Here is a 25,468-nt window from a genome sequence, read left to right as displayed (position 1 = left end):
TAATGAGTGTTTGTCGGAAAGTTTTGTGTGTTCGTCTCGTCGTACTGAGTCGTGCTACAAGTACAGCAGGCAGGTTCTGCTCGACATCGGCGAAAGCGAGTTTTGTGGCGTTCTGGACTTTGAAGCGGGGACATCAAAGGAGCTCGGACTGCTCCGTCGTGAAACGTCGCCGGACTCGCCTGCTATTCCTCCCCCGGTTAGGGAGCGTCGGAAGCGGTGTGCGAGGAGGCTGAAGAGGGGCAAGCGCGGAGGCGTCCGGGGCAGGCTGGCGGCCAACCCAGCTCGCCCGGCCGTGCCTTCCTTTCTTCTGGCGAATATTCAATCGCTGGACAACAAAATGGATTACGTTTGCCTGCTGAGATCTACGAACCGGACAGTGCATAACTGCTGTGTGTGCTCGTGTTCACTGAGACTTGGTTGACTGTCAACATTCCGGACTCTGCTGTACATCTGGAGCGGCTAGCGTGCTATCTGGCGGACCGGGCCATTGTAAAAGGGGGAAAATCGCGAGGAGGTGGAATATGCGTCTACATCCGTGACGAATGGTGCCGGGACTCTGTAGTGGTATGCAAGCACTGCTCGCCACTGGCGGAGTTTGTGATCATTAAGTGCCGTCCTTTTTACCTGCCGAGGGAATTTACTGCGATTCTGCTAGTCGCGGTATACATCCCGCCTTCCAAAATCGAAGGCGACAGGATCGCGGCTCTTAGTGAACTGTACCAGTCTGTCAGTGAACAACAGACGGCGCACTGACGGTTTCACCATCTTCGCTGGGGATTTTAATCACGCTAACCTGAAGTCTGTTTTTCCGAGGCTTCACCAACATGTTGATTTTCCAACACGTGGCGACAGCTTCCTGGACCTGGTCTACCCCTCACATAAAGGAGCTTTCAAAGCCGCCCCCCTCCTCCATCTTGGACTTTCTGACCATATCACTGTTATGCTTTTGCCCGCATACAGACAAATGGTGAAAGCACCCAGGCCGGTTCGCAAGCGGGTTAGAGTGTGGCCTGAGGGTGCCTCTGATGTGCTTCGAGACTGCTTTGGCTCTACTGACTGGGAAATGTTTAAGCAGGCGGCCACTTACAATGATCGAACGGACATAGAGGAGTATACTGACTCTGTTTCCCCTTATGTCGCGAAGTGCATTGATGATGTGACCCACTCGAAATACATCGTCACTCGGGCTAACTGGAAGCCGTGGCTGACTGGGGATGTCCTCAGGCTTCTGAGGGCCAGGGACAAAGAGCGGGGGATGAGGCTGGCTTGAGGGCAGCGAGGGCCGACCTGTCCCGGGGCATCAAGGAGGCGAAAAGGGCGTTCTCTTGCAGGATTACCGCCCACTTCAAGGACATCACGGACTACAAGCCCGCGCCGCAGAGCTGTGAGGGCGACATCCGTCTGCTCAACGATCTCAATCGCTTCTTTGCTCGCTTCGACGCTCAGAACAACACTTGCCCGCTGAAGGCCCCTCCTCCTCCACAAGAGCAGCCCCTGTGCCTCTCTGCTGATAGCGTGAGGAGGGCGCTTGCCGCTATCAACACTCGTAAGGCGGTGGGCCCTGACAACATCCCGGGTCGAGCGCTGAAGGACTGCGCTGGGGAGCTGACGGGTCATCTTCACGGACATCTTCAACATTTCCCTGCAGCAAGCCGTCGTCCCTTCGTGTTTCAAGGCTGCCACCATCGTACCTGTGCCGAAGAAACCTGCCCCGTCCTGCTTCAATGACTACCGCCCCGTCGCACTGACGCCCATCATCATGAAGTGCTTTGAGCGGCTTGTCATGGAGCACATCAGATCCATTCTACCCCCCACCATAGACCCCTTCCAGTTTGCGTACCGAGCCAAACGGTCCTCTGAGGATGCCATCTGCTCTGCCTTCAACTCGGCCCTCACCTACCTGGAGAGTAGGGACTCGTATGTGAGATTGCTGTTTGTGGACTTCAGTTCTGCCTTCAACACCATTGTGCCACAACGACTCATCTGCAAACTCGCCAAGCTGGGCCTCAGTACCTGCCTCTGCAACTGGCTACTAGACTTCCTCAGTCAGAGACCTCAGGTGGTACGTGTTGGCGACAAGATCTCCGCCAGCATCACGCTGAGCACGGGGGCCCCCAAGGCTGCATGCTCAGTCCGCTGCTCAGTCCGCTGCTCTTCACCCTACTGACGCATGACTGCGCTGCGACCTACAGCACCAACCGTATGGTAAAATTTGCTGACGATACGACTCTGGTGGGTCTCATCACCAAGGGCGACGAGACTCAATACAGGTTGGAGGTTGACCTTCTGACCACGTGGTGCAGGGACAACAACCTCCTGCTGAACGTCAACAAGACCAAGGAGATTGTTGTTGACTTCCGGAAGGGTCACACGCAACACCTGCCGCTGACCATCGACGGTGCTGTGGTGGAGAGAGTGAGAACCACCAGGTTCCTGGGGGTGCACATCAGTGAGGATCTCTCCTGGTCCACCAACACCGCATCACTGGCGAAGAAGGCCCAGCGCCGCCTGTACTTCCTGCGGAAACTCAGGCGAGCGTGTGCTCCTCCGGCCGTCATGACTACATTTTACCGTGGCAACATTGAGAGCGTCCTCTCTAGTTGTATTGCTGTTTGGGGTGGTAGCTGCACTGACTACAACATGAAGGCCCTCCAGTGCATAGTGAACACGGCTGGTAAGATTATTGGTGCTTCACTCCCCTCCTTGAAAGACATTTACACCCCATCTCACCCGCAAGGCGACCACGATTGTGAGTGATGCGAGTCATCCCGCTCACTCTTTGTTCGATCTTCTGCCCTCTGGGAAGAGGTACAGGAGCCTGCGCTCCCGCACCACCAGACTCACCAACAGCTTCATACTCCAGGCTGTTAGGATCCTGAACTCTCTCCCCCCTTCTGCGTAGCGTCCTGTACTTTTGCGCTATCTTCTGACTGTCTGCTGTATGCACACTTGCTCCGTTTTGCGCCTCTTATTTATTGTGGTATTTGTTTATTTATTATTTATTCATCACTCTTATTCTTCATTGTTTGTGCGTTCTTGTTCTTATTTTGTGTTGTTTGCTTGTATGTATGTCGTGTACTATGTCTTGTCACCGTGGGATAGTGGAAATGTAATTTCGATTTCTTTGTGTGTCTTGGCATGTGAAGAGATTGACAATAAAGCAGACTTTGACTTTGATTTCCCCTGAAGTCCACGTATGGGATACCACCTACACCCCCTCTCCAAAAAGGAGGTGCTTTAAACATAGACACTTAACTGAGGGATCGGCTTCCTCGCTGGAAGTCAGGTGCTGGCATTCCTTCCAATAAGACAATCTCCCGGCGTTGTGACGCGGTCTGGGGAGAGCATCCTGGCTGAGCTGACACTTTCGTGTTTAAACCATGTTTAAAGTCACTTAAAACACCTCCCTGTACAATGACTTCCAATGGGAAACTTGTGATTGCTTCCTTCCGTAACATCATCAACCAAGACATGGAGGGGAAGGGTGTGTAGCCCTATTCCTCACTAAAAGTGGGCGTTTTGAAAGGCTTTTGTTTCATTATTTCTTCATACAGAATGGATAAAATAGAAAATGTTTTTTTTCGTTTTCCTAATTAAAGAAATACATAAACTAGGCTAGTGAAAAATGAACCATCCCCACTTTACCCTCCCTTTAAATTCTATAAATTCAATAAGATACATAATAAAAAAAAAAATACAGCAACTTTTAATGTCAATGAGCTGCTAGTCACTCTTTATTGGGTGCAATATTTGAGTCAAACACACTGCGCAAAACATTTTGTGGTACAGTGTTTACACTTTGCGCCCCCAAGTGCACACCGCTTTCACCTCAAATGAAGACCACCGGAAATACCTTTAGTTGTAAATATATAGTACGTATGTGGAAACGAGAAGTGGACACAGTTATGAATGACCGTGCAGGTTGCGCTGACAGTATCCGGTTAATGTACCACACAATAGAGCGGTTAAGGTCAGAACCAAAGCAGGAATAGCCTTTCATCTTTCTCTTCACTTCAGAACTTTGGACGAAAAAAATGTGCTCTTCTGTAGACCCACTGTGACTCAATTAAAACCATAGTGTTATTCCCAAATAACTTGAATGCGTCTCCAACTAAAACCAAACATTTTGAGAAGAACTGCTGTGTGCAGAAGAGTTTTCTCACAAAGACGCTAGAAGCTTGAAGACTGAATAGTGGAGTGGGTTTTCCCAACAAATACTCACTAATTAGACCAAAAACATCCTGCCTGCCATACTGTGAACTATGTTTATGGTGAAAACTGGTGTGAATAACTTGTATCTCTGCAACTACATTCAAACCCTACAATTGACTAAATTGTAGGTATCAGGACTTGACAGCTACAGTCAATGACCCCAGAATGCTGCTTGCTAAAAGCATTTAGGTGCAGTGTAAAACTAGGGCAGACAAAGCCTGGAGCACAAAGGTCACTCAATCCCAATTTGTGCAACTTTGCTTGTTGACAAATAATATGATAATGTCTAGAACAGGGGTGGGCAAACTTTTTGACTCGCGGGCCGAACTGGGTTCTAAATTTGGACCGGAGGGCCGGACCAGGAGCAGATGGACGTAGGCGTTGTGTGAAGTCATATAAGCGACCTGTAAAGGTCATTGCATAAAAGATCTTGGCTTTTAGTAGGTAGTAAAGCATGGATATTCCAAACAATTTGTTTGAAAACAAATGCATTTATTAACAGCATTAAAAAAATAATAATTCACTAAAAAACTGCTATCAGTGATTCTCATAAAATACGACACTGTTATTATGAATAACAATGTCCATCACTTCAGTGCCTGCAGGTCAGATTAATGCAGTGCTTCTCAAATAGTGGGGCGCGCCCCCCTTGGGGGGCGCGGTGCTATTCCTGGGGGGGCGCGTGTGACCCTGGGGAACAGGCTTTTTTTTTGGCAGTACTAGAATAAAGTGTAATTGCGCGTTTACTACAGCAGGGGGCAGTGGCGCTCTCATTGTTACTTCTGTCACGTTTGCGACAGTGCAACATTTTACGGCTTACAAGACAAGTTAGGATAGTCACGGTGGGGAGGGGGGCGCGAATAGTTTTCTTCTTGCTAGGGGGGGGCGTAACAGAAAATAATTGAGAAGCACTGGATTAATGAAAGATATTTATCTTATGAGATCACATCAAACGGCAAACATTCTGACCAAATATATCATCTTGAAGAATCGGTGAAAGCATACATCCAAATAAAGCAGTGGTTCCCAAAGTGGGCGGTACCGCCCCCCTGGGGGCGGTGGAAAGCTCTGGGGGGGCGGTGAGGAAGAAAGGGGCGGTAGGGGGGCGGTAGGGGGGCGGCAGTCGATTTGTACACAACACGCACGCCGCTCTGGCCCAGTCAGATACGACAGCATAGCTACAAAAGCAAAAGCTCAGGTTTGTAATTTCAAGCTTGTAATGTTCAGAATTTTATCTTATAATAAAAACCGCATTCTGGCGGTCAACATCATCTTGAGTTCAAGTCAACATGAAATTGGGGACTCGCCAGAACGCGCCGTGTTGTGTTGTGTTGAGCTGGTTAGGGCAATGGTCCCCAACCACCGGGCCGCGGCCCGGTACCGGTCCGTGGGTCACTTGGTACCGGGCCGCCAAGCCGCACAGAATTTTTTTTTTATCGACGATCAATTAATTCAGGTAAAGACGCTCGTCCCGGTCACGTGACATGTTTCCCCAGTCGAGCCCGCAAAGCTAATATGTGGCGACAGGCTAACTAACCAGGCTTCAGTGCAGTCACCTTGCTTCTTTCCAAGCAAAGAAACCGACTGAAAATTACTGACCGCGGGGATCTACGACTTCTTCTTAGTGAGTTCCAGCCTGATGTTGAGAAGCTTATGTCCCTGCACCAAGCACATCCATCCCATTAATATTACGTGTGAGACAATGAAGGTTACTGGTTGAATGTTTATTTACAGTTCTATGTTGCTGAAACCGTTAACTGCTAAAAAATTAAATTTGTTTACTAAATACTAAATTGGGTTTTATTTGTGAAATACACATTTGTTTTTAACCTTTTGTCTTTTCAAATTGCAGCAAACCAAATATCAAGAAAGAGGTGTTCTTTACATATGTGCCGAGGGGGGGGGGGGGGGAGGAGGGGGCGCTAGGAATTCACTGGGGAGCCAAAGGGGGCGCCAGCCTGCAAAAGTTTGGGAACCATTGAAATAAAGTAATCAAAACAGCAACACGGTGAGGGGTATCTGAAAATCAGAGCAGAGTTTTCACTCGCAAACACCTGGTAACAGAGGTGAGGAAACGGGAAACACCTCCTTAAAGTAAGCCTTAAGAACTTTACAGGTTAAGATTAGTCGCAAATAGGTGGTGCATCAATGTCCTTGAGCATCCTGCATTGTTTGAAAATGAGAATGGTCGCTAGTTTCAATCCCTGCTATGTGTACAAATCATATTCAAAATGCATTTTTTTACAATAAACTTGAGAGCCTCCCGTTCATTTTCAGTGGGAACAGTGTTGTTGGTCTCCCTTTTTTGCTAGTGCGTCATAGTCTGGAGTAAAATTTGTTGTGGCAATTCTTAGGCGAGATCCGAGGTGTTGGTCCGTTTACCTTGATCTGTGACGGGTTGATGTTGATGTGGCTGAACGTCACGTCGCGTACGTCGAGCCAAATTGGCCACTCTTTTTTAACATTCGGCACTCACTTCTTTTTTTCGGGCCACTCATTTTAATGGAAGGATCCCAGGGGAAGGTTTGTGGGTGGCTTTAGCGCAAAACTGCATCTGAAAGCTCAGCGCGCGAATTATAAGAATGCTGTCGTCAAAGCCCACGCTCTAAATTCGGGACTGATACAAATAGAGCGAGAGTGCGCCAAGTCCGTACTACTGAGTACGTACACGCACTTGTGAGTGTGCACCGAGCTTTCTGACACGGCTTCCGGTAGTAAATGCGCAGGCGAGCGCTTCGCCATCTACTGGGAAAACGCAGTCATTGCAGGCAAAATGACCAAAAAAAAAAAAAAAAGTTTAATAATACAATTTGTTCAGGGTTGGCGGGCCGGATTAAACGGTCCCGTGGGCCGGATGTGGCCCGCGGGCCGTAGTTTGCCCAACCCTGGTCTAGAAGCACAAATCTGATGCAATATTTTTAACTTCAAGAACCAGGATGAATGCATATGTATATTTCAGGATGATGCATTAACATGTGAAAGTGTGTTGAGATGTGACCACAACAATGTGCATATATTTACAACCATAGATTTGGAGCCCTTAATTAAGTTCTACTGCAAACGAATGTCAGTTTACTGTGGCAGGGAGTGCTCTGCGTTACAACTAGATCTAGACTCTACCTTGTGCAACACATTCAGAGCTTGAAATTATCAATGAAGCATTGCTGCTGTAGCAAAGAAAATCTACTCTCAGTCAGAGATTTATTGCTCAGTTTCCCACCACAAACAGAAATACCATCTCTACAATATGGTTCTTTCATCTGTATACTAAATTGCTAAGATTACAAAATAGTCGACAATTAATTTGAATCGTCAACAAGTTGTTTGTTTGTTTGTTTGTTTATTTATTTAGGCAAGGCAAGTTTGCTTATAGAGCCTAATTCATACACGAGGCAATGAAAGCGCTTTACAGTTGCAAAAAAGATACAAGAGTCAGATAAAATCATTGACAAAATCAATAAATAAATACATTTAAAGCAAAGAGACAGAAAATATCTTTAGTAATTAATAAGTTATTTGGAACTTCTATAATATTGTATGTGTGTGCGGACCCGAGCATCCATGCCCTGGCCCCATACAATGACATCCGGGCAGAGCGGGTGTGACATCACTAAAGCAGACAAGAGATGAACGAAATAAATGTACTCAGCAATGACTACCGTAATTTTCGGACTATAAGTCGCGTTTTTTTTCATAGTTTGGGTGGGGGGGCGACTTATACTCAGGAGCGACATATATGGTTTTTTTCACAAATTTTTACTTGATCATTAACACATCACTTACTTACAAGTATAGTTGATCAAAGTTTGATATCTTTATCTTGAACATATTCAAAACATGAAAAATAGAGAGAAACAAATCAAATAAAGTAATTAACACTTTAAAGCGCCATATCCTCGGGACATGTCCTCTGTCACCAGGATGACATAAAGGACGAGAAATTTGATCAATGGATTTAATGATTTGGAGTGACACAAATGGTTTGATAATATTGTTGTTTATGTGATAGTTATTTAAAATATAGTTTACATATCGTTGTATGTGCCTGTGGAATAATTTGAACTGCGGCGCGGCACACAGCATTGTTGACAAAGGACGATCGATGGATTTAATGAATTGGAGTGACACAGATGGTTTTATAAACGTGTTATTTATGTAATAGTTTTTTTTTAAATAACTGAATGTTACGTCAGGCCCGTTCTCAACTCCTCGTTTGTGTTTGTCACGTTAGCATACCGTATCGTTTAGCCTGTTGTTGCTCATTCATGTCTGTTCTTGGTGTTGGATTTTGTCGAATAAATTGCCCCCCAAAATGCGACTTATACTCCGGAGCGACATATATGTTTTTTATACACATTTTTGGGCATTTTATGGCTGGTGCGACTTATACTCCGGAGCGATTTATAGTCCGAAAATTACGGTATATTTCATTTATCATGCTCATCCCCCCAAAATATTGTATTTTGATGTAATTTTTTATCGGGTCTTAAAGAAAAGTCATGTGGTGTCCACTATGCATAGTTGGGCGGCGTCCTGGAGCCCTCTGCACGAGCCACCACTGCAGGCACACAAGCGTTTTTGTGTGAAGTAGTGTTTATCCATTCATTCATCTCAACACCACCTATCCTCATTCATCTATTTTTAAATCAGGGATAAGAGAGAAGTTGCATTTTAACTTCTTTTCTTGCTTATCAATGATAGCTGGACACTGTGTCATCTATGGGTTTGCCTGTGTCACATATGCACAGTATACTATATTGTCGCGAACCACCTAGTGGTTCAGTCCTAAGTGATTTCATAAAAGCTGAGAGAAATGAAGTGGGATACACATTACCTTTCACTGTGTGGGCCTGTCTGCACTGGTTCTGCATCAGCAAAGATGATACCTTTCAATATTTCATGGTCTTATGTCAAAGACGTGAATTTTGTGACTTTACAGCATTCTTTTTTGTTTGATCATCAGCCCTCTGATAGGTACTGCTGTGTGTTCTTGTTCAGATCCCAGTGGCTCCCCAGTGTGTGACCAGTGCCTTCACCCGTACTCTGGCCTACAGTGTGACCGGTGCAGTGCTGGCTTCTACAAAGCACCTGATGCTTGCATGCCGTGTGACTGTAGTGGAAATGCAGATCCTCAGGGTCCCACCCAGCTTTGTGACCCCGACACTGGCCACTGCCTCAGTTGCATTAACAACACTGTTGGGCCCCAGTGCCAGCTCTGTGCTCCTGGATTTGCAGGGGACGCCAGGGCTCACAACTGCAGCCGTCTAAGTAAGTATTTAACATCAATTTAAGGCAGGTCCAAAATGTTATATTTGTCATCACTACGCTAAGCATGATATTTTGACTGCGTTTGTGGAAGTTGAATTAAGCACAAAAAAATATTTGTCCATCCCTGGCGGCTTGCCATTTTGCCTCTTACTGCCACGGTCTGTCGATTTAAAATAATGTGACCGTAAAGGCTCAGGTTGCAAACGTTACCTGTTTTCTGGGTTTGGTCATGTGACATATGCAATACAGTATTAATCAGACTGTGTTTAGACTACTGGGGGCGCACAGAACGTATTCTTGTAAAGAACCTTTTTGAGTTGACTTCAGCTTTAAGTTACGATCTTATATGCTCTATTAGTATTTCTTCATTTGTTTTGAGATTCACAAAATAATGACAATAGGTTTTGTCTTAATAAATTATTCCATACACGACTTGTTGTCCAGACTGCAAAATACGGACTAATGAAAGCTTGCTTATTTTCAATCAATTGGAAAAACAAATTCATAACCATACCAGAAGCACTGAAGGCACATAAAATTCTTGTAAAAATAGTGAGGCAAAACATAAAAGTTTGCTATGTTTTGTGCCATATCAACTGGGACAAAACTAGACTGTGAACCAGTGTCGTCAATAGTTTTTTATGAACGTGGAGGTCAAGCCCCCAGCAAACAGATACACAAGACATGAGCAAACGTAGCTCACAAGCATAAATTCACAAACAGCTAACAAAAACCGTGAAGCTGCTTTCAAATGTTTTTGGGTAGATTTAACAAAGATGCACTACTATGTAAAAGTTTTAGGTCACTGTTAGATTTGTAGTGGTCCTTCATCTGCTTTTTGAGACATTCCACAAACACAGTATGTTCACAGCATTATTATTATTACTGTTGGTCTTTATTGTTATTACTTAATTTAATATTTAAGAAATGCATTCTTAATCATCTATGCCAGCAACATAGTGACAGGTACAAAAATGAAATATTCTTCCGTTTGGTGGAAGAAGTTACTGTACCCTGCTGCCATTCATCCATCCATCCATCTTCTTCCGCTTATCCGGGGTCGGGTCGCGGGGGCAGCAGCTTCAAGAGGGACTCCCAGACTTCCCTCTCCCCAGCCACTTCATCTAGCTCATCCCGGGGGATCCCAAGACGTTCCCAGGCCAGCTGAGAGACATAGTCTCTCCAGCGCGTCCTGGGTCGTCCCGGGGGTCTCCTACCGGTGGGACATGCCCGGAACACCTCCCCAGGGAGGCGTCCAGGAGGCATCCTGATGAGATGCCCAAGCCACCTCATCTGGCTCCTCTCAACGTGGAGGAGCAGCAACTTCTCACCCTATCTCTAAGGGAGAGCCCGGACATCCTGCGGAGAAAACTCATTTCGGCCGCTTGTATCCGGGATCTCGTTCTTTCGGTCACGACCAATAGCTCGTGACCATAGGCGAGGGTAGGAGCGCAAATTGAGAACTTTGCCTTTTGGCTCAGCTCTTTCTTTATCACGACGGACCGATACAGAGTCCGCATTACTGCCGACGCTGCACCGATTCGCCTGTCGATCTCGCGCTCCATCCTCCCCTCACTCATGAAAAAGACCCCAAGATACTTAAACTCCTCCACTTGGGGCAGGATCTCATCCCCGATCCGGAGAGGGCATTCCACCCATTCCGATCGAGGACCATGGACTCTGATTTGGAGGTGCTGACCCTCATCCCGACCGCTTCACACTCGGCTGCGAACCGCTCCAGTGATAGCTGGAGATCACGGCCTGAAGAAGCCAACAGCACCACGTCGTCTGCAAAAAGCAGAGACGCAATGCTGAGGTCCCCAAACCGGACACCCTCAACGCCCCGGCTGCGCCTAGAAATTCTGTCCATAAAAATTATGAACACAATCGGTGACAAAGGGCAGCGACAAACGAATCCGACTTACTGCCGGAAATGCGGACCAAACTCTGGCATCGGTGATACAGGGACCAAACCGCCCTTATCAGTTGGCTCTGTACCCCGTACTCCCGAAGCACCCCCCACAGAACCTCCCGAGGGACACGGTCGAACGCCTTCTCCAAGTCCACAAAACACATGTGGACTGGTTGGGCGAACTCCCATGCACCCTCGAGGATCCTGCTGAGGGTGAAGAGCTGGTCCACTGTTACACGGCCAGGACGAAAGCCACACTGTTCCTCCTGAATCCGAGGTTCGACCTCCCGACAGACCCTCCTCAGGGCTCGAAGCTTATTTTTTGCCCAAGTTGCCCTCGGGCAAGTTGGAGAAAATTTTACTTGCCCGAAACAAAATTTTACTTGCCCGAATTTTTTTGGAGTGGATTTTTACTTGCCCGACACATTTTTGCAATAAAAAAGACAACACTATAAGTTTTGCCTTCATATGTTTTTATTCCATCATATTGTGCCTGCAGCCTGTTTTAGTACAGTGTAGAACTTTTGATGCAATTAAACCACACTAGTCTACTGTAGTACCAAAATTCATTCAGTCCCTCCTGGCCCTCTGCCTTTCCATGTATTCTGCCCTCCTGGCCCTCTGCCCCTCCTCCCTCGCTCAACCGGAAACAAGCTCTGCTGGTGCGCAGGCGCAGAAGAGCCAGGGACGAGTGAGGGAGCATGCATTTAATTACGAAGCGCTTTGCCGTTATCAATGTATTGCAGACTTACACGAGAAACTAACCGCTCCCTAGAAAACAAAATGTCGGACCAGAAGCGGCAGAAGTTGCGAGAAATTATGCACAAAATCGTCTTTTTACAGCTTGAAAACATGGTATTATGGCAGGGCAAGTTCGGGCAAGTGAGGAAAAATTCTACTTGCCCGTCTGCCATCGCTACTTGCCCCGGGCAATCGGGCAATCGTTAGTTTCGAGCCCTGCTCCTCTCCAGCACCCCTGAATAGACCTTACCAGGGAGGCTGAGGAGTGTAATTCCCCTGTAATTGGAACACACCCTCCGGTCCCCCTTCTTAAAGAGGGGAACCACCACCCCAGTCTGCCAATCCAGAGGCACTGTCCCCAATGTCCACGGGATGTTGTAGAGACATGTCAGCCATGACAGCCCCACAACATCCAGAGCCCTTAAGAAATCCGGGCGGATCTCGTCCACCCCCGGGGCCTTGCCACAGAGGAGTTTTTTAACTACCTCAGTGACTTCGACCCCAGAGATTGGAGAGTCCGCCTCAGAGTCCCCAGGCCCTGCTTCCGCAATGGAAGGCGTGTCGGTGGAATTGAGGAGGTCTTCGAAGTATTCTCCCCACCCACACACGACGTCCCGAGTCGAGGTCAGCAGCACGCCATCTCCACTGTAAACAGTGTTGACGTTGCACTGCTTCCCCCTCCTGAGATGCCGAATGGTGGACCAGAATTTCCTTGAAGCAGTCCGGAAGTCATTCTCCATGGCCTCGCCAAACTCCTCCCACGTCCGGGTTTTTGCCTCAGCAACCGCAGAAGCCGCGTTCCGCTTGGCCATCCGGTACCTGTCAGCTGCCTCCGGAGTCCCGCAGGCCAAAACGTCCCGATAGGACTCCTTCTTCAGCTTGACGGCATCCCTTACCGCCGGTGTCCACCAGCGGGTTCGGGGATTGCCGCCACGACAGGCACCAATGACCTTACGGCCACAGCTCCGGTCGGCCGCCTCAACAATGGAGGCGCGGAACAAGGTCCACTCGGACTCAATGTCCCCCGCCTCCCCCGGGACGTGGGAAAAGTTCTGCCGGAGGTGGGAGTTGAAGCTCTTCCTGACAGGGGATTCCGCCAGACGTTCCCAGCAGACCCTCACAGAACGTTTGGGTCTGCCAGGTGGGACCGGCATCTTCCCCCACCATCGGAGCCAACCCAACACCAGGTGGTGATCAGTTGACAGCTCCGCCCCTCTCTTCGCCCGAGTGTCCAAAACATGCGGCCGCAAATCCGATGACACGACTACAAATTCGATCATCGAACTGCGGCCTAGGGTGTCCTGGTGCCAAGTGCACACATGGACACCCTTATGTTTGAACATGGTGTTCATTATAGAAAATCCGTGTCGAGCACAGAAGTCCAATAATAGAACACCGCTCGGGTTCAGATCGGGGGGGCCGTTCCTCCCAATCACGCCCTTCCAGGTCTCAATGTCATTGCCCACGTGAGCATTGAAGTCACCCAGTAGAACGATGGAGTCCCCGGAAGGAGCGCTCTCCAGCACCTCCTCCAGGGACTCCAAAAAGGGTGGGTACTCTGAACTGCCGTTTGGTGCATAGACACAAACAACAGTCAGGACCCGTCCCCCCACCCGAAGGCGGAGGGAGGCTACCCTCTCGTTCACCGGGGTGAACCCCAATGTGCAGGCGCCCAGCCGGGGGGCAATAAGTATACCCACACCTGCTCGACGCCTCTCACCGTGGGCAACTCCAGAGTGGAAGAGAGTCCAGCCCCTCTCGAGAGGGCTTGAACTGGAACCCAAACTGTGCGTGGAGGCAAGTCCGACTATATCTAGTCGGAACTTTTCTGCCTCGCACACCAGCTCGGGCTCCTTTCCAGCCAGAGAGGTGACATTCCATGTCCCAAGAGCCAGCTTCTGCAGCCGGGGATCAGACTGCCAAGGTCCCTGCCTTTGGCCGCCGCCCAGCTTGCACTGCACCCGACCCCTTTGGCCCCTCCCACAGGTGGTGAGCCCATGGGAAGGGGGACCCACATTTCCTTTTCGGGCTGTGCCCGGCCGGGCCCCATGGGCGAAGGCCCGGCCACCAGACGCTCGCCTTCGAGCCCCGCCCCCAGGCCTGGCTCCAGAGGGGGGGCCCCGGTGACCCGCGTCCGGGCGAGGGAAATCTGTGTCCATATATCTTTTTCATCATAAGGGGCTTTTTGAGCCGTGCTTTGTCTGGCCCCTCACCTAGGACCCGTTTGCCATGGGTGAGCCTACCAGGGGCATGAAGCCCCAGACAACATGGCTCCTAGGATCATAGGGGCAGGCAAACCCATCCACTGTCATTCATACAAAAGGCAAATACTGTATATCAGCGTTGTGTACAAAACAGTTTCAGCTAAATCAGGGAGCTGCTTAGAAAGAACCCATTGTCTGAAAAGGGAAAGTTGGACTATGTTTGCAGATTTTGAGGACAAGTTAATTTGCATTTTGGCACTTATGTGCTCCAGTACGTTGGTAAGGCACCAGGAATGGTTTAAGGTTTAATGGTACTTGATCATTTAGTGCTTTATAAGGCAACAGACAGATTTTAACTTCACTTCAAAATTTTATAGGAGGCCTTTGTCGTTAGACTAGCCCAGGGACATGACAATTATTATTATTTTTTTTTAAACAAAGATATATTTAAAAGTCTGCATTTACTTGTTAAATTTTGATGCATGAGTTATTTGGTATGTTTTGTTTGAATTAGATTTTTTTACATGTGGCGAAGTACAGAGAGTTGAGTGGATTTCAGGAAGGTAGAGTTGAACACGATCTCTTTTAGTAGAAACTAACATGGCATTTGGAATTTAGTTTATCAGCCTCCAGCTACGAATTATGGGGAAGATAAGAATGGGGCTATCACAAACAAATATTTTTAAAATTCTATCCATTATTTCATCGATTACTTGAGGAAACGCCCCCAGTCGTGCGCACACAAACTGCCCATTTGAATTATTTTTTTTAAGGGATATGTTAAAATGTTTGACAGAGATAAGCATCCATCCACAAATTAAACTTGCCAAGGGTGATGTATACGAGTAACACCATCTTCATGCGCAGTATTCAAAAACTGAGAAACTGAACGGAAAGATCGTCTGTAATGCCTTTAAGTGTTCTCAATAATTGGCAAAAGGTCTTGTTTGTGAAGACTTTTTACTTTGATAGTTTGGCGTTTTGGCCACTAGGTGTCAGCTTTTACCAACAATGCAACACTTGGACTCATGACAGGGACATACTCCGTTATAAGAAAAATAGTGTACTATACTGTTTAATTAACAGGTCATTACTGTTGAATGAAGGTGTAATTGTTGAATGGATTTATCACTCTCCTCTCCACAGTGCCTCAGCACATTCCCACACCAGCAGGTTACACCACAACAGAGGCCCCCACTTTCAGTCCAGCTTCATCCTCTAGCAGCAGTCCAAGAGGCATCCCCACCTCCACATCCAGCGGCAACTGGAGCACGACACTGGGCACAGCCGCCACCACTCAGGCCCTGTTGACTAGTTTGAGCAGCCCCACCGACAACACCACGGCAGTTCTGACTGACGTCTCCTGGACGCAGTTCAACATCATTATCCTGGCCGTCATCATCCTGGTGGTGGTAGTGCTCTTGGGCTTTGTTGGAGGCGTGTACACTTACAGAGAATACCAGAACCGGAAACTCAACGCGCCTTTCTGGACCATCGAACTCAAAGAGGACAACATCAGCTTCAGCAGCTATCACGACAGCATTCCCAATGCTGACGTGTCAGGCCTCCTGGAGGATGAGGCCAACGAGGTGGCACCCAATGGTCAGCTAGCACTCACCACGCAGGGCAACTGCTACAAGGCTTAGCACCCCACCCACGCATCCCAGGACTGGACTTCTTCCATTTACAAATCACACAAAGCTGCTGCAAAGTACCAAATCCAAAGCCCCCTCATGTATGACTGACTGCTGTCTGCGGCACTTCACAGCTCCTCAAACTGACAATGACATCATGCCACATGTGAGAGAATACATTTCCCCTTTTTTGATAGGGTTTTTATAGAGAATGAGTGAACCGTGAGAAGTGTCCAAAGAAAAGTGTTTTATTGATGTAGTGTATTGAGAGGACAGTGTGCTGAGTTGTTTAGCAATTGGAGCATGTATGCCGAAATAATGATCGGAACACCAGTTCGAGGACTTAATGAGCCAAGCATTTTCACCTTTTGTAAAATGAACGTTTGACTGTTTGAGTTGATCACGCTTACTCTTAAACTGAGACAATGATTGTTATTTAATTTGTATTCTTTCATGTATTATTTATTTGGTTGACATTTCATTTTTGAGAGAAACACTGCTGTGATGTGTTTGTACACTGTGTTTTATCTTGTGTGCTGTTGAATGGCAGGTATAATTGACCAATTTCGTTTTCATGTATAGTTTTCCAGAGAGGGTACAATGAAGGCTGCTGGGATATGCATCTCTTGTTGATAGCTTTTTTTCTGAACGCATGCCAGTACACCTGATGTATCCGAGATGACTGTTTTTTGTTTGTGTTGGTTTTTTTTTCCCCAGAAGCATCAACAACTTTTCATGAAAACACATAACAACTACAGGCCAGTGACATAAAATCCTAAGGGAAATTTTCACCAGCCACAGTCGCGTCTGCTCTTTTGCTGGTTGGCAGCAACTATTTGAGAAAGTGTTCACATCGATGTAGAGATGGGGTTGGTGATCAATTGTTATCAGTGAAACACAAATAATATTTGAATATAAATTTGGTTATAATAAACATTCCTGAACCTGCAGGCAATCACGAATCAAATTTGCACCGGTGTGAAAGATCCATCTTGGTCTCTGTTGCTCCGACTTCCATTGTTTGTCTGTACAAATTTTTACCGCTGAGAATAATGAGTAATGCTAATTGTGAGACTTAATTCCTCAGGTACTGTCTCTTTTCCCTAATAAGATCTTTGTAAATGTGTACAGTGAATGAATGTGAATAATTGTACAGGTAGAATATTGTGTGTGCAGTGTCACTCAGCGGGCTCATTCACCGGGGCGCCATGTTGCAAGTCAGCCCACAGCTTTTTATATAATTTCTTTTTCTTATTGTCACTGTCATATATCCAGATGGAGGACTCGAATGCACGGCCAACTCGTAATAAAAGTTGAAATGTGAATAATACCCTGAAGTCAGAACTCCAACTTGTAAATAAAAAGGATCTAACTGGCTTTGTGTTTCATCATATGATCTTCTAGTCGTTTTTCCTTTATTATGTGGCCCATCGTCACTGTTGAGCTGCATTTAGTCGTGACTGTATGCAGAAATTAGAACAAAACAAATCATTTAGTGCTAGTTAGCAGCCACGACACAACATGGGTGGATTTAAAAAAAAAAAGAAAACACCCTGGGTTCTACCGTTGACCAGGGTACAGCGAGGGATTCTGGTAGTTACAGTTTAATGGGCTGACTAATGTTGAAATTTATAATGCATAAATTGAAAATCTCCTCCAATGCATTTAATGGGTATCAGTTATTTGTGGATTTTAGCTATTTGTAGGCTAGCCTGGTCCTTATTCCTCACAAAAAGCTGGGATCAAGTGTAAATATTTTATTTAAAGAATAATACTTTTCTTTCAGTTGAAGATGAATACATTGCATGGTACAATGCATTTAATGAAGTATAGAAGTTTGTTCAATTATTATTTGTTACTAAAAAATGGTAAAAAAGTCTTGCAAAATCTCAATGTTATTACTCATGACAAACATTTTGGTAATGATTTTAGTGAGCGTCATGGGAGTTGACAGACATGATTTGCTTTCACTGGCCACATAAAATGATGTGGCAGGTGGGATCTGCTATGGTTAGAACAGGGTATGTACAAAGATTCTTAAGTGGAATTTAATACCTTTTTAATACCGTCGTGATATTTTTTATGACCATATTCACAATATTAATATACGTAGCTGAGATGAGCGACGCATCAGAACTATCAAATCTGAGCAATGGGACCAAAGTCAAAGCCATTCCTGGGGGAAATCAGCAACCTTAAACAGTTGCTTGAGGCTCTTTATTACGGATGGGTTAGGGTTAGGGTTATCAAAAAAAAAAAAAAAAAAGAACCAAGAGGATATCTTGAAGTTGTTCGGGGAGATGCGATAAGTGCATTTTTCACCTGGAGGGGAGGATGGCAGACCTCGAGCAGTACACGAGGATGAACAACGTGATCGTTACGGGATTCACATTATTAGAAATGGTATTTTCTGCTGATACAAATATGATTTGCCCAGGGAAAAATTAGTAGAACTTTTAAATTTGATAAAATAACAAAAAAAAAGACAAGGTTTGATTCTAATAAATTAACACTTAGCGTTTTTTTCCATGTATAATGCGCAGAATTTAACTAAAGGATTGTCCTAAAATCTGGGGTGCGCATTATACATGGGTACAATTTAAAAAAAAAAAAAAAAAAACTTTTTTTTTTTTTTTTTTTTAAGAAAATCATGGTACAACAATTTTTGAAGAAAATCTTGTCACGGATGGAGTGTGGAAAGGAGCAGGGCGACCGAGTGCAGCTTGGACCAGGGTTCATTGGAGGAACTCAAAACAGACTTGGTAAACTAACATAACTCTATAACAAAACCAACAACAGGACTGACCGACAAAGACGTGGAACAAAAAGACAGGGTGACATTACCAAAGACAGGAACAGATACCTGTGTTATTGTCAAATATTGTTTTTTAATCTCCATCGCGTACTGGACGTCATAAGGAGGCAGTATCACTGCGCATGCGCACTATAGATCCGATGCGAATAGTCCTCTTCTCTTTTTGACTGACAATGAATGTGATAGTTTAATACAATCAGCAAATAAGAAAATGCGTATTACAGGTAATATTTTATTTCACAACACTTTGCCTTGTTCCTTTCGTCTCTGCTGTTCACTTCAAACACGCTCCATACGAACGCAATGCTCTCGTATCAGACGCTTGCTCGATCACCTGCTCGTTTGCTGTCACAATGTACCCTACACAAATCCGAAACTTTGTTGCGGCTCCAAGTCACGACGAGGGGCAAGTTTTGGTTTCCAAGGGTGTTTTTATTCCTCTTCAACTTCTCTCCCATACAGAGCCGCCTTTTTCACATGTCCGCACGTCACTTTCCGCTTTTCATTTTAACCTAACTGATCGCGGTGGTGCCTTTACGGCCAGTCGGAAAAAATCAACGCCAAAAAAAAAAAATACATCCAGCCTAATTAAGACCATACCAAAGACTATAAAAATGGGACCCATTGCCTCCCTAATTGGCACTCAGCATTAAGGGTTGGAATTGGGGGGCTAGATCACCAAATGATTCCTGAGCGCGGCGCTGCTGCGGCTCACTGCTCCCCTCTCCCCCAGGGGATGGCTCAAAATCACACAGGGATGGGTCAAATGCAGAGGACAAATTTCACCACACCCAGATGCGTGTGTGACGATCATTGGGAGTTAAAAAAAAAAATTTGGGGTGCGTATTATACATGGGTACAGGCTTTTGTCCAGCATTGACATGCCATTTTTAGGGTGCGTATTATACCTGGGGGCGCATTATACATGAAAAAAAAAAAACGGTAATTAGAATAAAACCAAACTCATGATTTTTGGTAAACGTCGCAAACTAACTGATATTCAAATACAAATAGATGGAGCCATAATTGAAAGAATACAAAAAATGGAATTTCTTGGTGTACTTATAGATTAGGGGTGTCCAAACTACGGCCCGCGGTCCAGTTTTTATTGGCCCGCAGCAAATTCTGAAAACATAATTGAATATGGCCCGCACAAGAAACTTGAGCTCAACTCTGTTGCACTTCTCAGTTTCAACACTAGATAGAGCCCGGCACACAAATGAAATCAAGCAAAGAAAATCTTTTAACGCGAGTCCCCAGATATGGCTGCACTGAAGAAACGCAAAATAGCAAGTGAGTGTAGAATATTTCAAACACGTTGGGAAAATGAGTATTTCTTCAAAGAAATCAACAGAAAGTGCGTCTGTTATATTTGTAATGAAGATGTTGCTGTGATGAAAGAGTATGATGTCCGCGCATTTACTCCGGGGAGCCGTGTCAGAAAGCTCGGTGCACACTCACAAGTGCGTGTGCGTACTCAGTAGTACGTAGTAATTTCATCTATCTAATGTACACACAGGAATACATACTGTAGTTCTACATATAATATATTGCAGTATCTCAATGGGAACTTCTATTTTGAAAGTCGTTGAAATTTAACTTGGACTTGGGTAAAATGGATTGTGGTCAAACAGATATCACTGTACTAATAACACATTACAGCTCATCAAACTTTGGGTATGTAAATTGTATGTCAATAAGTATGTAAATTAGATCAAATAGTGTAATGCTATGAACAGAGTTAGAGTAACTAAGAATTCATTGAGTTTATTGGAGTACGCTCATGGCTTCAGTAGTTACCCATTCATAAATTTGTGTGTCAGTGTGTCCCTCAGCTGAGAAGCTCCAGGTATGTGACAGGCACTTTTCCTTTTTGGCACCCCTTTTCACCAACCAGCCAATCAGAGTCCATTCCTGGGACTGCGTAAACTGTAATTATCTGCAAACCAAAACGCATAGATAAGTCATGTAAAGGTTTGTATATGTGCAAATTAAAAACAACAAAACTGGTGGCAATTAAGCTTTCAATTACGTAGAGAGCCAGATCATCCTTTTGATTTTAAAATAAAGCAAGATGGATTTCCAGCAATGCTCCAAATAGTCAAACCTCACCTCATCTGCTTTGAGGCAAAGCTCACTGGAGTCAGCAGCATCATAATCATAAAGGACTTTGGCCGTACGAGTCCCTGCGGCAGGTGCTTGAACTTCTTCAATCTTCAGTGTATCAGTCTCCACAGTACTGCTGAAGCCTTCTGATGTCAAGTCTGCAGAAGCCATGGAGGCAGTGGAATTCAGTGGAAAAGCATCTGGACGTCTGGGGAAGAGCAGGGAAAATATGGCCTGAATGTGCAGTACATTTGAAAAGATATACTGTAACCGGATGGCACGGTCACTTATGCATTTAACACACCACACACCAAGTCAAAAGAAAAGTCATCAATGATTTCTTTAATCTGTAAAGCAATTCGAGTTACAATTTCTGTATGAAAACCACAGGCTAAAGCACAACAATACCAAACTGGTGGTGTAAGGAAACATAAAAAATGCTCCAGCCAAAAATGCAGGTGAAAGTTCATTTGGTATTTCTATACAGTTAGGGCCAGTTGTATGTCACCAGTTCTGACTGATCTCTGATTTTTGAGTAAGCAGTAATCAGGGGTTAACTGGTAATTTAGACAAACAAAATCAAACATTTGAAAATGTCCATTAATGCACTCAGTACTTGGTTGGGAATCCTTTTGAACGGATTACGGCATCAATGCGGTGTGGCATGGGGGCAATCAGCCTGTGGCATTGCTGAGGTGTTATGGATGCCCAGGATGCTTCAATAGCGGTCTTTAGCTCATTTGCATTGTTGGGTCTGGTGTCTTTCAGCTTCTTCTTCACAGTTCAGGGGAATTGGCAGCCCAATCGAGGACAGTAATGCCATGGTCAGTACACCATTTACTGGTGGTTTTGGCACTGTGGTCAGGTGCCAGATCATGCTGGAAAATGAAATCATCTCTATAGAGCTTTTCAGCAGACGGAAGCATGTAGTGTTCTAAAATCTCTTGGTACATAGCTGCATTTACTCTGGACTTAATGAAACACTGTGGACCAACACCAGCAGCTGACATGGCTCCACAAACCATCGCTGACTGTGGGAACTTCACACTGGATTTCAAGCAACTCGGATTTTGCTCCTCTCCAGCCTTTCTCCAGACTCTGGTGCCTTGACTTCCAAATGAAATACAAAACTTGCTTTTGTTTGAAAAGAGGACTTTGGACCACTCTGCAACTGTCTAGTGCTTCTTTTCCATACCCCAAGTCAGACGCTTCAGAAGTGGCTTGACCATCGGAATAAGGCGATTGTAGCCCATTTCCCGGACACGTCTGTGAACAGTGACTTTTGATACCTGGACTCCAGCTTCAGTCCACTGTCTTTGAAGCTCCCCCAAATTCTGGAAGCGACTCTTCTTCACAATGCTTTTAAGGCTGCGGTCTTCTCTCTTGGTTGTGCAGCGTTTCCTGCCACATTTCCCCCTTCTAACAGACTTTTTGTTGATGTGCTTTGAAACTGCACTCTGTGAACAGCTTGCCCTTTGAGAAATTTCTTTTTGTGTCTTACCCTCCTGATGGAGGGTGTCAATGATGGTCCTCTGGTCAGCAGTCAGATCAGCAGTCTTCCCCACACTTGTCATTTAGTTTACTGAACCAAGCCAAGTGTTTTTCAAGGCTCAGGAAACCCTTGCAGGTGTTTTGGGTTAATTAGACGATTCAAGTGATTAGTTGAATACCCTACTAGTAGACCTTTTCATGATATTCTAATATTTTGAGATAGGATATTTGAGTGTTCTTAAGATGTATGCCATATTCAGCAATATTTAAATAATAAAAAGCTTGCAATATTTCAGTTGATTTGTAATGAATCCAGAATGTTTGACATTTTTGTTTTTTTAATTGTCCATCCATCCATCCATCCATCTTCTTCCGCTTATCCGGGGTCGGGTCGCGGGGGCAGCAGCTTCAGGAGGGACTCCCAGACTTCCCTCTCCCCAGCCACTTCATCTAGCTCATCCCGGGGGATCCCAAGGCGTTCCCAGGCCAGCTGAGAGACATAGTCTCTCCAGCGCGTCCTGGGTCGTCCCCGGGGTCTCCTACCGGTGGGACATGCCCGGAACACCTCCCCAGGGAGGCGTCCAGGAGGCATCCTGATGATATGCCCGAGCCACCTCATCTGGCTCCTCTCTACGTGGAGGAGCAGCGGCTCTACTCCGAGTCTCTCCCGGATGACCGAACTTCTCACCCTATCTCTAAGGGAGAGCCCGGACATCCTGCGGAGAAAACTCATTTCGGCCGCTTGTATCCGGGATCTCGTTCTTTCGGTCACGACCCATAGCTCGTGACCATAGGTGAGGGTAGGAGCGTAAATCGACCGGTAAATTGAGAGCTTTGCCTTTTGGCTCAGCTCTCTCTTTACCACGACGGACCGGTACAAAGTCCGCATTACTGCCGACGCTGCACCGATCCGCCTGTCGATCTCGCGCTCCATCCTCCCCTCACTCGTGAACAAGACCCCAAGATACTTAAACTCCTCCACTTGGGGCAGGATCTCATCCCCGATCCGGAGAGGGCATTCCACCCTTTTCCGATCGAGGACCATGGACTCGGATTTGGAGGTGCTGACCCTCATCCCGACCGCTTCACACTCGGCTGCGAACCGCTCCAGTGAGAGCTGGAGATCACGGCCTGAAGAAGCCAACAGCACCACGTCGTCTGCAAAAAGCAGAGACGCGATGCTGAGGTCCCCAAACCGGACACCCTCAACGCCTCGGCTGCGCCTAGAAATTCTGTCCATAAAAACTATGAACAGAATCGGTGACAAAGGGCAGCCTTGGCGGAGTCCAACCCTCACTGAGAACGAATCCGACTTACTGCCGGAAATGCGGACCAAACTCTGGCATCGATGATACAGGGACCGAACCGCCCTTATCAGTTGGCTCGGTACCCCGTACTCCCGAAGCACCCCCCAGAGAACCTCCCGAGGGACACGGTCGAACGCCTTCTCCAAGTCCACAAAACACATGTGGACTGGTTGGGCGAACTCCCATGCACCCTCGAGGATCCTGCTGAGGGTGAAGAGCTGGTCCACTGTTCCACGGCCAGGACGAAAGCCACACTGTTCCTCCTGAATCCGAGGTTCGACCTCCCGACGGACCCTCCTCTCCAGCACCCCTGAATAGACCTTCCCAGGGAGGCTGAGGAGTGTAATTCCCCTGTAATTGGAACACACCCTCCGGTCCCCCTTCTTAAAGAGGGGAACCACCACCCCAGTCTGCCAATCCAGAGGCACTGTCCCCGATGTCCACGCGATGCTGTAGAGACGTGTCAGCCATGACAGCCCCACAACATCCAGAGCCCTTAAGAAATCCGGGCGGATCTCATCCACCCCCGGGGCCTTGCCACCGAGGAGTTTTTTAACTACCTCAGTGACTTCAACCCCAGAGATTGGAGAGTCCGCCTCAGAGTCCCCAGGCCCTGCCTCCACAATGGAAGGCGTGTCGGTGGAATTGAGGAGGTCTTCAAAGTATTCTCCCCACCGACACACGACGTCTCGAGTCGAGGTCAGCAGCACGCCATCTCCACTGTAAACAGTGTTGACGTTGCACTGCTTCCCCCTCCTGAGACGCCGGATGGTGGACCAGAATTTCCTCGAAGCCGTCCGGAAGTCATTCTCCATGGCCTCGCCAAACTCCTCCCACACCCGGGTTTTTGCCTCAGCAACCGCCGAAGCCGCGTTCCGCTTGGCCATCCGGTACCTGTCAGCTGCCTCGGGAGTCCCGCAGGCCAAAACGGCCCGATAGGACTCCTTCTTCAGCTTGACGGCATCCCTTACCGCCGGTGTCCACCAGCGGGTTCGGGGATTGCCGCCACGACAGGCACCAATGACCTTACGGCCGCAGCTCCGGTCGGCCGCCTCAACAATGGAGGCGCGGAACAAGGTCCACTCGGACTCAATGTCCCCCGCCTCCCCCGGGACCTGGGAAAAGTTCTGCCGGAGGTGGGAGTTGAAGCTCTTCCTGACAGGGGATTCCGCCAGACGTTCCCAGCAGACCCTCACAGAACGTTTGGGTCTGCCAGGTCGGACCGGCATCTTCCCCCACCATCGGAGCCAACCCACCACCAGGTGGTGATCAGTTGACAGCTCCGCCCCTCTCTTCGCCCGAGTGTCCAAAACATGCGGCCGCAAATCCGATGACACGACTACAAAGTCGATCATCGAACTGCGGCCTAGGGTGTCCTGGTGCCAAGTGCACACATGGACACCCTTATGTTTGAACATGGTGTTCATTATAGAAAATCCGTGTCGAGCACAGAATTCCAATAATAGAACACCGCTCGGGTTCAGATCGGGGGGGCCGTTCCTCCCAATCACGCCCTTCCAGGTCTCACTGTCATTGCCCACGTGAGCATTGAAGTCACCCAGTAGAACGATGGAGTCCCCAGAAGGAGCGCTCTCCAGCACCTCCTCCAGGGACTCCAAAAAGGGTGGGTACTCTGAACTGCCGTTTGGTGCATAGACACAAACAACAGTCAGGACCCGTCCCCCCACCCGAAGGCGGAGGGAGGCTACCCTCTCGTTCACCGGGGTGAACCCCAATGTGCAGGCGCCCAGCCGGGGGGCAATAAGTATACCCACACC

At 47.0% G+C, this 25,468-nt stretch overlaps 2 protein-coding genes across 5 annotated transcripts in view; one reads left to right on the top strand and one right to left on the bottom strand.

Annotated features, from left to right (window-relative positions):
* The window catches only part of LOC133153652 (multiple epidermal growth factor-like domains protein 9), an 80,792-nt gene extending 63,444 nt beyond the window's left edge, over positions 1–17,348 (top strand). Inside the window, exons 5-6 of the mRNA XM_061277601.1 lie at positions 9,211–9,480; positions 15,484–17,348. Coding sequence (XP_061133585.1) covers positions 9,211–9,480; positions 15,484–15,983 — 770 coding nt within the window. The 3' untranslated portion in view covers positions 15,984–17,348. The remainder of the gene's footprint in view (positions 1–9,210; positions 9,481–15,483) is intronic.
* The window catches only part of LOC133153654 (endophilin-B2-like), a 62,192-nt gene that overhangs the window by 7,794 nt on the left and 28,930 nt on the right, over positions 1–25,468 (bottom strand). For 2 of the 4 annotated variants that reach the window (XM_061277607.1, XM_061277611.1), the window contains 2 exons: positions 20,899–21,100; positions 20,538–20,725 (listed from right to left, as the gene is read on the bottom strand). In XM_061277607.1, coding sequence (XP_061133591.1) covers positions 20,618–20,725; positions 20,899–21,100 — 310 coding nt within the window. In that variant the 3' untranslated portion in view covers positions 20,538–20,617. Of the gene's footprint in view, positions 1–4,683; positions 8,771–20,537; positions 20,726–20,898; positions 21,101–25,468 lie in introns of those variants that run through there. The other 2 variants (XM_061277610.1, XM_061277608.1) reach the window with 2 other exon arrangements.

This window comes from Syngnathus typhle, linkage group LG5, assembly GCF_033458585.1.
Source record: "Syngnathus typhle isolate RoL2023-S1 ecotype Sweden linkage group LG5, RoL_Styp_1.0, whole genome shotgun sequence".
Classification (NCBI taxonomy): Eukaryota; Metazoa; Chordata; class Actinopteri; order Syngnathiformes; family Syngnathidae; genus Syngnathus; species Syngnathus typhle.
Note: the sequence above shows the minus strand (reverse complement) of the source record. Positions and strands in the feature narration are given on the sequence as shown.